The 12,141-nt window shown below is 39.7% G+C and overlaps 1 protein-coding gene across 1 annotated transcript; it reads right to left on the bottom strand.

The window, feature by feature from the left end:
- Positions 1-281: 281 nt before the first annotated feature.
- LOC109032539 (tetraspanin-33-like) lies at positions 282-11,993 on the bottom strand. Its single transcript, XM_019044720.2, has 5 exons — positions 11,465-11,993; positions 5,219-5,407; positions 4,400-4,576; positions 2,373-2,612; positions 282-480 (listed from the first exon to the last, which is right to left on the bottom strand). The coding sequence occupies exons 1-5, from the start codon at positions 11,597-11,599 to the stop codon at positions 394-396; spliced, it is 828 nt and encodes a 275-aa protein (XP_018900265.2). The 5' UTR covers positions 11,600-11,993; the 3' UTR covers positions 282-393.
- Positions 11,994-12,141: the final 148 nt, after the last annotated feature.

The following is a 12,141-nucleotide window of genomic DNA, read 5'->3' as shown; positions in this document are numbered from 1 at the left end:
CGTGGACTTAAACTACTAGAAAGAACAGGTGCGTGGACAAAAATCGTTGACGAAATGTCCTATAACCATATCTAATCATGGCTGTTTCTGGTGAGGATTGAGGTAAGTCAGGATAAAAGACTATGATAATAAGTGCCATTTTATTACACTCAATAATCAGTGAAATTGTTGAGAAATGTGTCAATCAATGAAACTTTCCATAAGCCTTTAAAACTCAAGATATACAACAGCAATACGAGGGCAATCCCTTGTAAATAAAGTGTAACTAGTGCGGAACAAACTTTAGCCATTTAATAACCATTTTTATTTTGAGCAACGTTTGAATAAATTAAATGCACAGGAAGGCCTACAACAAAAAAGTGCGAGGGGTTCAAGCTTCCGAAATGAGCGCGGTTAGCGGGCCCATGGTCTTGTTTTCTTCAACATCATATCCGTTTTGATTGCTTTAGCCACGATGAGAGTTAGCATCAGTCCGGTCATCTGAAATGTGTAATAATGCAGAGCTATCAGAAAGGAAAATAAGCAGTGACGATTCCAAAAGTTGGCAACACCGTCAACATTCCATTTAAATCCATTGAATATATCGATTATTGGTAAGACAGCCTGCCTCACGGTCTCACCTAAAATCGATTGTTCGACATACATTTAAATAAAGAAAAAACAGTGTTGCCAACTTGCAAGATTCACCACTGCAAATGAGGAGCCTGTGGTATTAAAATCTGTATCAGCAAATAATTTTTTGCGCTCTCACACATGAGGACTCTTTAATCAATGAGGGGTCTCTACTTTGGAACAGTATTTTAATTTCAGGCATCCGTTTGCAATTTTCATTTTGGGAAATTCAAATATGGAGATTCAAAAACCATGGATGAAATGACTCTCGTCTATGTGTAATAGAGGCACGCAAAACGACTCCTAAGGCAGAGACTATAACCGTTCAGTAGGTATGAGGTAGGTGAACGAGATATTAGCAGATATTTTTAACACAGGTCAAATGGAAGTTAGATTATACAAATGCCGTCATTTGTATTTTTAACCAATTTTAATTGTAAACACTCACATCTTGTTTAGGAGTTGATTTTCAGACTTCCTGTCGCGTGATTCGTTTTTGTCGTGAAATTTTGAGGAGGAAACATCTCGCGTACTGTTTTATTCGCACATTGTGTAGGACCTCATTACAACGTTTTTGCAAAAATATAAAACTAATTTGAGCGCATCGGATTTCTTCTGATGGTAATGACCACTTAATTACGCCGTGCACTGGACGGAGGTCAACGACGCGACGCGCGACGTTCGGCTGACCTCTGTGGTTTGATCTTGGTGCGGAGTCTACTGTTACTTTTCACAGATCGGATCACGACGCGCCTAGCAAATGAAGTGAACCGTTTTATCACGGAAATCTTATCCACCCATGACATTGTTTCTCTTAATTTTCCGAACCATAAACGCCCTAAAAAGAGGAGAAAAAGAGGAGAAAAAGAGGACGAATCGATTGCTGATGAATCCGCTCGAGGTCAAGGATTGCATACTTGACTAAATTGAAGGCGCACCTTATATTTGTATGAAGCAGTTGCGTATCGCACAGAATCCTATTTCGCTTAGAGTCCTGTGTACAGGAGAGTATTACCATCTCAATCCTTTTACTACAGAAAAAGCGTGCCGCTCTCTGATTGGTTGCGGCTAGCATGGAGCCCCAAAGTTTGATCAATGTAAACAAATCCCAGCCCCTCCGCTCTTAGTTTGGCCCAATGTAAACAAACAAGATGGCGAAAAAGTTCTACAAATTTCTAGACGTGATTTTGGATGTGATAGAAATTTTTTTATGATCAACTTCTGAATTGAGTTCGGATCGACCTTTAATGGAAATTTATGCCGAAAATTAAGCCTTGAGTGTGATTATTATTCATTTTTCAGCCGATAATTCATATTCCTCGGGGTCGGGTTAGAGTCCCTTTATACCGAGAGTCAAGAAAATGTGAATCCATTTCCGATTGGTTCTCGTATTTTAGGCCTCCACAGTGTCACAAACGGGAATAAAGATTACATTTTCACCGATTGCAAAGATTATAGAATGGACCGGGGAATAACGGGTTCGCCAAGGAACAAACGGAATGAGAGAAGGAACGGAGAAAGGAATTTGAGGATAAGACGATCAAAGATTACGAAAAACTGCCATTTTATGTAATCTTTATTCCCGTTTGTGACTCCATGAGGGGGGTTGTCTTGACTCTCAGTATAAAGGGACTCTAGGTCGGGTTTGTTTCATTTGGCCAGGTTTGGCGCCCCATGATAACCTAAAACTGATGAACCAATCAGAGAGCGGCACAGAGATGGCAATACTCTCCTGTACTCAGTACTCTAGAAGAACTAACCTCAGTGAGCGTGGGTGCTACCCCTGACAGGAGCATCCAGTTGAAGTGATCGGCGACGACGGTCTGGAGTTGGGTGTAGCAGCCGAGTTGGTAGCTGCTCTCGTTGAGGCGGGCGTAGCATTTCTCACCGCGACGGAGCTTTTCCTCGTAGTGAGCGCAGCACGAGAGCGGCACCGGGACGTACGACAGGCTGAAGTACGGCATCCAATCTCGAGGGCTGTCCACTCCGCAACACTCGAACTGGGAAACAGGAAAAGTTGCATCGCGCTCAGCGTTGGTGAGAAATTTTCCGCGGCCTTGACCCATTTTTTCAAATTTTGGAAACAATACTATTTCTGGCCGCTCCGGGCTCTGAGACCGAAAGTTCCGGGTGCTGGAACCGTTGCTTCGACTGCTCCGGGTGCTACACAAGCTGCTACACCCGGAACTTTCGACCTCTGAGGCCGAAACGCGGTCGGTATGTCTATACAGCCCGTAATTACGGCTTCCAGGCCGGAGTTTTTTGTCAGTCTGGATTGGTCACAGATAATGAATTTATCACCGAGAATGTGTCTCAATGGTTGATATTCCTGGAATAGTTCAAAATTATGATAGAGCCAGATTTTTGCATTGCCAATAAAAAATTACCATATTGAACATTTTGGAGTGAAATTCTATGCTGGAGTCAATGTAGCGCCTAAAAGTTCCGAGTGAAATGAATGCGAAGCGGAATTTATGCTTCTTATGGAGTGACTTATACTCTATTACGGAGCAGCATCCACTCATTTTGCGGGATATCATACGCTATTTAATGGTGCCGATTTCACTTGCCATTCATAATACTCGGGATTTTTGGGCGCCGTATAGACTCCGGCACCGAATTCCACTCCTCGATTTTTAACAATGTATGACGCATTTTGACACATTACATGACGATTACATGACGGATTACATGACGCGGAAGTTGGTCGAAGAATATCGGAAATGAGGCATGGACGTTAGTGTGTCCAAGACAGAGAAGCTGGTCGTGGGAGCAGCGCATCAACGGCAAAGCATAGAGCTTGAGGATGGACGGCGCATCGAAGAGTGTGACGAGTATAAGTATCTCGGTGTTTGGCTCGATCAGGATGGAGGATGGATAGAGCAATTAAGGACAGGATCATCCAGGGCAGGATCATCCAGGGCAGGAGAGCCATCGCGATGCTGAACGGGTGCTCTGGGATCAGAGCATCTCAAAGGCAAACAAGCACCGGATATATGATGCCATCGTTAAAAGTATCGTGCTCTATGGTAGTGAAGTGTGGCCTTTGACGAAAAGAACGCAAGAAATGTTGAGGGCAACTGAAATGGATTTTTGGCGGCGATCTGCCGGCATTTCGAGACGGGACCGTGTCCGTAATGAGAGAATTCGCCAGGTGATGAAGGTTGAGAAAGATATCGTGCACGACGTCATGTCCAGGCAGTTATGCTGGTATGGACATGTGCAAAGAATGTCGGAGGAGAGGTTGCCCAAACAAGTTTTGGATTGGGTACCACCTGGGAAGAGGCGACGGGGACGTCCCGTAAAGGGTTGGCGGCAGGGCGTTGACGAAGAGATGTTGCGGTGTCAGTTGCCCGATAACCTCTGGGAAGACAGGCGTATGTGGCGTTTGGGTGTCGTAGAACGCCAGAGTGCGTTGTAAAGCGACTTTAATATATATAATATATGACGCATTTTGATAGGAATAAGGAGTATATTTTTGTGTGAAGCGATTTTTGTTGAGTTGGGTGTAAAAAGATGATTCGTGATTTCGATCGAAAACTTTTGCTAACGTCCTAAAGAATTCGCTGCCAAAAAGGTTGCTATAATTTTCGTACCAAACACAATAAGTTCAGTCGCAGCATAACTTGGAATCGTGATCTGGCCATGGTAAATGAGGTGCTCAAATTATGTTTTCTTGTAACTACGTCAGTTAAATGATAAACTGAGTAAACTTGAAATATGATCCTGTCTTGAATTTTTACGTTCAAGTCAAGATCGGCAAAACAGAGTTGGAGATTTCGTTTACCTTCCTTTGCATGTCGTGCCACACGGTGTAAAGTTGGTTCTGAATGGTGCTGTTGTACTCAAGCAAAGATGCCTTCAGGGCCGCCCGCATGGTATTTTTGAAGAAGAACCGATGGTACAACGAATAGAACCCTCCAATAATTTGCAGCAGAATGCAGGAAAGAATCCCTAATGAATACTGGAATCAAAACTCAAATGCTTTTGCCGGGTAACAAATTGTTAATGCATTTAAAGTACAAAAACATTAGTGGAAATGGTCAGATTCTTGATTGAGGATTAACAATACACCTGTTAGAAACCGATCAAAAGCATCGTGAATGCCACTAGAACTCTAGTTACCTTTAACTAAAGTTTTGCCATGTGTTTTAAAAAGAAGTAAACTTTCAGAGAAACGTATACTATAACCCCTGAAGTTATAAGAACACATACAAGTGCTAAATGTATATTGAAGGGCCTTTAAATTTTTCGGGGGATTCCAATTCCTCATTATTTTGGGAAATTTTAGTTCTTGTAATTGACTATGTACCTTTCTCGAGGAGATGATTTGCGATGAAAAATTTAGTCCGACATCTTTTCTACGTATTTAATTTTTTTAAAGCGTTTGAAGACCTAGCTCCAGCCATAAAAATCTGACTTCAAATCAATCATTTAATTATAGATATTATGCGCTATCATTGATCTCCTATTTTCTCAATGCTCCGAACTAACTTTTCTTTGATGTTGTGGCGCATTTTATAGATTTGTACATGAATTTTTTGTATTACAAATATTTTTTTTTATTTTTTATTTTTGACCATGGTACCAAAAATACTTTGCTTACCGAGACCAGCGTGCGCGGATCTTGGGTGTAAGACCCGACGCATCCCAGAAAAGTGAGAAGAAAAGCGCAAAATCCATCGAACATATAGATCACGGGGAGAATGGCCATCTTGATCCCCAAGAAAACGTCGAATATGTAATAGTTTTCCAACGCGGCATAACCCACAAATATGAGCCGTATAGCTGCCAGCTAAGAACGTCACGGAAACAACAATGTTAGTTAGTTAGTTAGTTTTAGTTAACGACGATCAGCATCTAGGCTATTTACGTCGGGGACTAGGCAATTTTAAATTTTTAAATTTAATTTCTTGAAGAGTTTTAAAATTTCTGTTACTACCATTGGACTATCGGAAGGGAATTATGTATACAATGGACCACTAGACAAGGGACCAATTTAAGCAATCTGATACATGTTTCTTGACTAGAATTTCACGTAGGAGACCGGGGCTATGTTGACCAGATTTTTTTAAAACTTGTGTCTGAAGAAACAGAAGAATAGAATGTCATTTCTTTGATGCTCTAATCCTTAAGCATACAGTGTAAAATTAAAATCAACTGAAAACATTGTACAAAATACTTTAATTTTGTGAGTTGCATGCGTTTTTAAAAGAAAATCCATTTTGGTCAACATAACCCCCGCTTGGGGCTATATTGGCCACCCCCGGGGCTAAGTTAGCCACCTGTAAGGAAGCTGTGTTAACCTTGTTCAGTTGATTGTAATTGCACTTAAAAAGCTTAGTATTATGCCCCTACACTTATCTTTCGTAATGTTTGTAAAACTCAATACCTTTGGAGCTGAAAATTTAAAAATAAAAATTTTCTTTTTTAAAGAACAGTATCAAATTTAATAAGTGAGTTGGCGTGAAAAGCAACTTAAAAAATAATGAGAAGATCTACTTCCCCACTATATAGGACCGTTTTAAACTCAAAGAAAATGGATTTGAAACCTTACGCAAAAAAAAATATAAAATGTATGTTTTCTTAGTAGGTCAACATAGCCCCAGAAACATGGTCCACATAGCCCCGATTGAGGTCACCTCAAATCAAAGTCATCCAACTAAGAAACAAGGAGTCAAAAGCCATAAATCCATACACTAAAATCAAAGGAAAGGGGTCTACTTCAAATAGAAACAAAGATTAATAAGATACAAAATAAATACTCGCCACAGCAAACAAAATCCAAAATTAAAAAAATCGCATTTTCGGGCTATTTTCGAAGGTAAACAAGAATGTTACAGCACAGAACATAACAGAGGGGGACACCATCGATGTTGATATTTTGAATTGTTAGTCTACATCGCTGCCAACCTTTTTTCTCATCAAAACATCAAATTTACGTTTTCCTCTACAAAATTCTCACGATGGTTATCATAGCCCCGTGGCCAACATAACCCCGGTCTCCCCTAAAATACGATTCACACAACAAAAGTTACTGAAACCAACTCCTAACGAAGATATTAACGTTTTTATTTCATATTGGTTACGGGGAATTTGAACTGCCCGCTCACAAGAAACTCAAAGCTCTGCGTGAGTCAAATCGCCCACTACAACGGTTTCAGCAAGCTTCTCAATCGAGCAATGTTCATTTCCCACCATGTGTTGTTCAAACTATTAGCAATTTGCTATAGCTGAGCCAAAGCGTCAAGATTGAGGTTGCCGGATTTTTATACCGCAGAGACTGTCATGATATCGTTTGGAGCGGGATGTGAATCACGTAGAGCATTGAGTTTTCATGAGTGGGTGGTTTGAATTCACGCATCAAGAATCATTATTCATCTTCGTAAGGAGTTAATTGCGGTAATTTTTGTCATTCGCATCGTGTTCTACGTGACATTTTAGTTACGAAACATGTATCAGAATGCTGCAATTTGTACCTTGTCTAGTGGTCCATTGAACTGTATATAAGAAGAAAGGAAAAGAAGAAGTAAAGAGAGGAGAGAAGAAGAAAAGACAGAGATAAAGAATAGAGAAGGAAGAAGGAAAAGTATAGAAGAAGAAGAAATGATTATGGAATAGAAGGGTTTCAGGATATTTTGTCAACGATTTTTTGTCCGCGCACCTTTTCTGTCCAGTAGTTTACGCCCACACGTAAAATAAGCAGCAGTGACTTGGTCGAAGCGTTATATTTAAATCCGTATGTGAAATTATATTGACAATATGGAAATGAGAAATTGAGAGAGAAGGAGGTGTTGTTATGGTTGCTCATTTTCAAAATGAAATGTTATTACTTTCTCCTTTTGAATCATCTTCTTAAATTTTCATTGGTGAATATTTGGTTTTATTTCTATCCTTAAAATATTCGATGTACAATATCATATATGTATAGGTACTTTTTTTTATTTTTTTAATTTTTTCTTTACGAAATTATTTCTTCATTTTGAAAACATTTATATTTTTAAAACGTGACAAATATTAGTAAAACCTTTTCCAAGCGACATTAATCTCAATGAGCCGCAGTTGTGCCGACAGAAACTGGAAAAATGAATAAAAGAGGGAAAAAACGAAGAAGAACGCAAATCTTCAGTTTTAACCCATTTGTACATCGCTCTTTTAGAGTCAAATGCGTCAAATTTTGAGCGGTTGGTTGCGCGTACACCTCGCTGCAGCACAATAAAAGCACAAAATGTAAAAGAAAAAATTAAAGGGCTTTGGAAATCATTAAATTTGACACGGAACCACCGATATTTAAAAAACACACATTGTATTATTATTCTCCTTTGATAAATTGATACATATTTTTCCCCATCAATTTAAATGAGAAAAATCAATGCAGAGTGTTCAAACATTTCAAAATCATGAGTTAAAAAACGCTGACCATGCGAGTATAAATATTAAAGCCTAACATAGCAAAGCGGCGTGCGGCCAACGCGAGAGGCTCACTGGCGCCTACAAACCTAAGTGGATACTACACGCATTGCCCAATGCTTGAAGTATCCACTTAGGTTTGCAGGCGCCAATGCGCCTCTCGCGCTGGCCGCCCGCCCGCCGTGCGGCGGCGCGCGGCGCCTGAAGCAACTATTTCATAACAGAGGTGCTGCACAGTATTATACGGAATTGAACGTATTAAGAATGACAGGAATTTTTTAAAAGTACAGATCTTTCAAAATAAATCCAGATGCTTATCGTACACAGGAAAAATCTAAAAGCCTTCAGCTGAGGCAAATATAGAGGCTTATCCGGTTCAGGTATAACAAGGTGGGAATTTCTTCAAAGATAATTAAGTCCTGTTACACCAAAGAGGTGTAGAGAGTTTTAGTGAATTTTGTCTCATGGGATTGACTCTCCCCCATTTTTACCAAAACTCTCAACTATATATTATTCTCCGTTAGACCAAACAGACAAAACAAAAAAAACAAGCAAACCCTAATTTTTCCGAGACATTATACATTTTCATCCAAAAACGTCGTGAGAAATTGTCGTTTGTATTTACATGTGGGCCAATTAACTTTGGGTCGCAACTGGCACGTGGACCAAAACTCCCGTGCCGAAAAAACGCGTGGACGTAAATTACTGGAAAAAACAGGTGTGCGGACAAAAAATCGTTGACTAAATGTCCTATAACCAAATAGAAGAAGATGATGCAGATAAGAGGAAGAAGAAGGAGGAGGAGAAAGAGGAGAGAGAGAGGACGCAGGAAACGGGGGAGAAAATACGAGGCAGAAGAAAAAGAAGAATAAGGAAAGAGGATGCAGATGAGAAGAGGGGAATCAGAGGATAAGAGAAAGAAGCAGAAAAGAGAGAAAAGAAGCAGAAAAGAGAGTAAAGAAGCAGATGAAGATGGAGAAGAGAGCAAATAAAAAGGAGAAAGAATGACGGGGAAAATATTGAAGACAAAAAGGGAAAAAAGAAGACGAAAGAATGCAGCAATGGGAAGGTATAAGTAGAAGAATATACGTGAGAGAAAGAGTAAAAGAGAGGAACATCGAAAGAAGACTTTAGACAAAAGTGGAATAGCGGTATCTTCGTGATATTGCAAGCTTTATCAGAAACACATTCAAAAGTGGTTTTTTATCAGACGGGGAGGGATCACATTAACACCATGTCAGCTCGCCTTCAATTTCAGTAAATGCAATACAAGCTGCTACGCGATCTAATAGTTGTAGCGTCTTGAAGTAACACGTTCATTCTGAGCACACCCAGAAAATAGTTTTTTCACCAAAGAGGAAGAGGTTACTTTTACGCCATATCAATTCGCCTTCAATATGTGTAACAAAAGTAAATTTTTATTCCAGGCAACACAATCTCCAACGTGGTTGAATAGTGGTATCATCATAAAATGGTGCGCTCACTGGGGGCACGTACAAATCAGAGTTTCATACCAAACAAGAAGATACTAACGTCATGTCAGGTTGCCTTCAATCTTTAGTGTAGGCAACATAAGTTCCCCCGTGGTCGAATAGTGGTATCATCCCCCAAGTAACAGACGGTCGGCGCACACTGTGGTATTTGACCGAAAAACCTGGCCAAAACCTCAATTTTAAAATTTTTTTATTGGAAAACCAATGTGATATTCGAAATCTACACTGTTTTTTACCCTGGTAGACATGTATGTACCATTTTTCGAGTGGCTCAATTTCCCGCGAAGAGACCACGAAGTTACCTAATTCTCAGCGATTATTTTGATATGTTTTGGCGCGCTACTCGTCGATCAGTTTACTTCAACTGTGCGGCCATAAAAGGGAACTTCGGCGATATGCAACACATTCTTAGGGGTATATTCTACACAACTAACCACAGTATTTTCGAAATTTCCTTTTTTAGTGATTTTCACAGGAGGTTAAAAAGTGATGTAAAAGTAAACGTTTTTTTTGAAATTCAGAGTCCGATTTCTTTTTGCGCTCAACTGCGCTCAAGCGGTTTAAGGCGGAATGTTATAGTCCAAAGTGGGTATTTTCAGGATTCAGGGGTGACAGACTGAGGAAAACTGAGGAAATTGAAATTTTTGACCTTAAAGATGGACTTTTGAGCGATTTTCACAAACATGAATGGGAAAAATTATGTCGATACTAACGACTGAAATTGTATTTTTCCAACAGTTCTGACCCATTTAGTACCAAATTGGGTGATATATGGTCACGCAACCTGTTTCTCTGGCCCCTACGCCCTCGAAAGAGGGATAAAAAAAATAATTTGAAAGCGGATGGGAGGGTCTAAAGTCTTGCAAAAATGTTTAAACCGTTATCTAACAATCTCTTCGTGCATTATCCTTGAGTATAGACATATTTATGCCATGTTTTACTTTTACAGACAAATTTGAGTCCATGCGGCCGCGGGGTGGGACTTTAAAAGTGGCCCTCTGGCACCATGAAATTACGCTGAGATGCACATTTAAAGCCTCGTAACAGTGAGATATGTGGTTTCGTTACGAATTTTGCTGTGAAGTGCCCTCACTTTGAGATGTGGACCATGGGTGAGGAAGGAACCCATCAAAATGAATCATTTTCACAGGTGCTTTCTGCCCTTACGATGGTTCTTATTATAATAAAACTCATTTTCATCTTATAATTTAACCTCAAATCATCATATGGAGGTCCCGGCACTTTCATACTAGCACTAATTCTGATTCAAAACTGTCAAAAATCTAATACCTAGAATGATTCATATTAATTTTTTTGAGAAATGTTCAATTACTCCTCAATGTGAGAGATCGGCTGTTTCGTCAAAAATTTTGAAGTGACTTACGCTGTTTTTTTTAAAAAAAAACCATAAATTATGAGGTAATAGAAAGTCCTTATTTCGAAAAGTAGACCATAGGTGAAGGAGAAACTCGTCTAAATGCACCGCTTTAGTCAGATACTTTGCGTCTAATGAAGGCTTTTTGGAGGGCTTCTTGCACCCTCTTTAAACTCTCGGCAAATTGTCATATGATGTGTTGGGTGGTTAAATTGTGCATATTTTCACTTAAGAAGAAGTACTGATTGTAAAATATTTTTAAAACTCGGCGATATCTGGTGATAAATAGTTTTGGCCAGCTTTTCAGGTCCAATACCACAGTGTGCGGCGGCGCCCGGAGAGTACTGATTTGAGTAACAAAGGCAGATCCAGCAATTTGGCAACACCGGATTGCCTCCACTTAAACCTATGCTAAATAATCGATTCTTTTCGGAGCACCTGGTCCCTCAAAGAATCGATACATTTTCATAGGTTTAAATGGAGAAAAGACAGGATTGCCAATTTTACTGAATCCGCCAATGAAGAGTGATGAAAAAATTTAAAGATGATCTTGAGAAATAAATCGAACACTTACCGCAGTGAGCACATCAAAGAGGAACAGGAATTTTTGGGCCAGAACGAGGTTGCAGTTTTCATAGTGGTCGTTACTCGAAATGTGTTTTTCCTCCTCGACCAACAAATGAGGTCGCTGCATCTCCCGCATCGTCATCGTGACGACGACCTCGCGAAACTAATTCCGTTCAAAATTTCAAAAATTCATTTCTAAAAACCACACCGCGACGATAATACAGGATGTTCACGGTCTAGGATCAAACTGAATTTTCGGAATGTCAAAGGCTATATTCTCTCTTTTTCTGTATTTTCCAGAAAACTCGAGTGTTTTCCGTCGTTCAAATCACGTGTGTTTGCGAATCGACTCACTTTTGACAGGTTGTCCCTAAAGGGTCTTCATTAGCTGTTGGCATGGTTTCAATGTTGTAAACACCTTAAAATCGGAATCCCCGGGTAGGTTTCAACTCAAAACGATGTATTTCAAGAGCTCATTTGTCAGATCGTAAAAATTATTATGCTCTAATTTGAAATGAAAAAATTAAAGTATATTGATGACCAAAATGTAGAACCACGTGTCTCCGTTTGCGACGCACAAAGAATCGAGTCAATTGGAGAGGTCGGACAAAATTTGGAAATTTTAAACGCTTATACCTCCGTTGCTGATAAAAAACTGTGAGGTTCTAAAAGCGGTTCCATTCT

This window comes from Bemisia tabaci, chromosome 8 (genome assembly GCF_918797505.1).
Source record: "Bemisia tabaci chromosome 8, PGI_BMITA_v3".
Lineage (NCBI taxonomy): Eukaryota > Metazoa > Arthropoda > Insecta > Hemiptera > Aleyrodidae > Bemisia > Bemisia tabaci.
The sequence above is the reverse complement of the archived record's forward strand: the minus strand, read 5'-3'. Positions and strand labels throughout refer to the sequence as shown.

Bases quoted from the DNA above. Each gene is read 5' to 3' on its own strand.
- LOC109032539 (XM_019044720.2), bottom strand. From the start codon at position 11,599: ATGACGATGCGGGAGATGCAGCGACCTCATTTGTTGGTCGAGGAGGAA. The intron at 5,408-11,464 runs GTAAGTGTTCGA...TGACGTTCTTAG, and splicing joins TCTTTGATGTGCTCACTGCG to CTGGCAGCTATACGGCTCAT. The intron at 4,577-5,218 runs GTAAGCAAAGTA...TTTTGATTCCAG, and splicing joins ATCCGCGCACGCTGGTCTCG to TATTCATTAGGGATTCTTTC.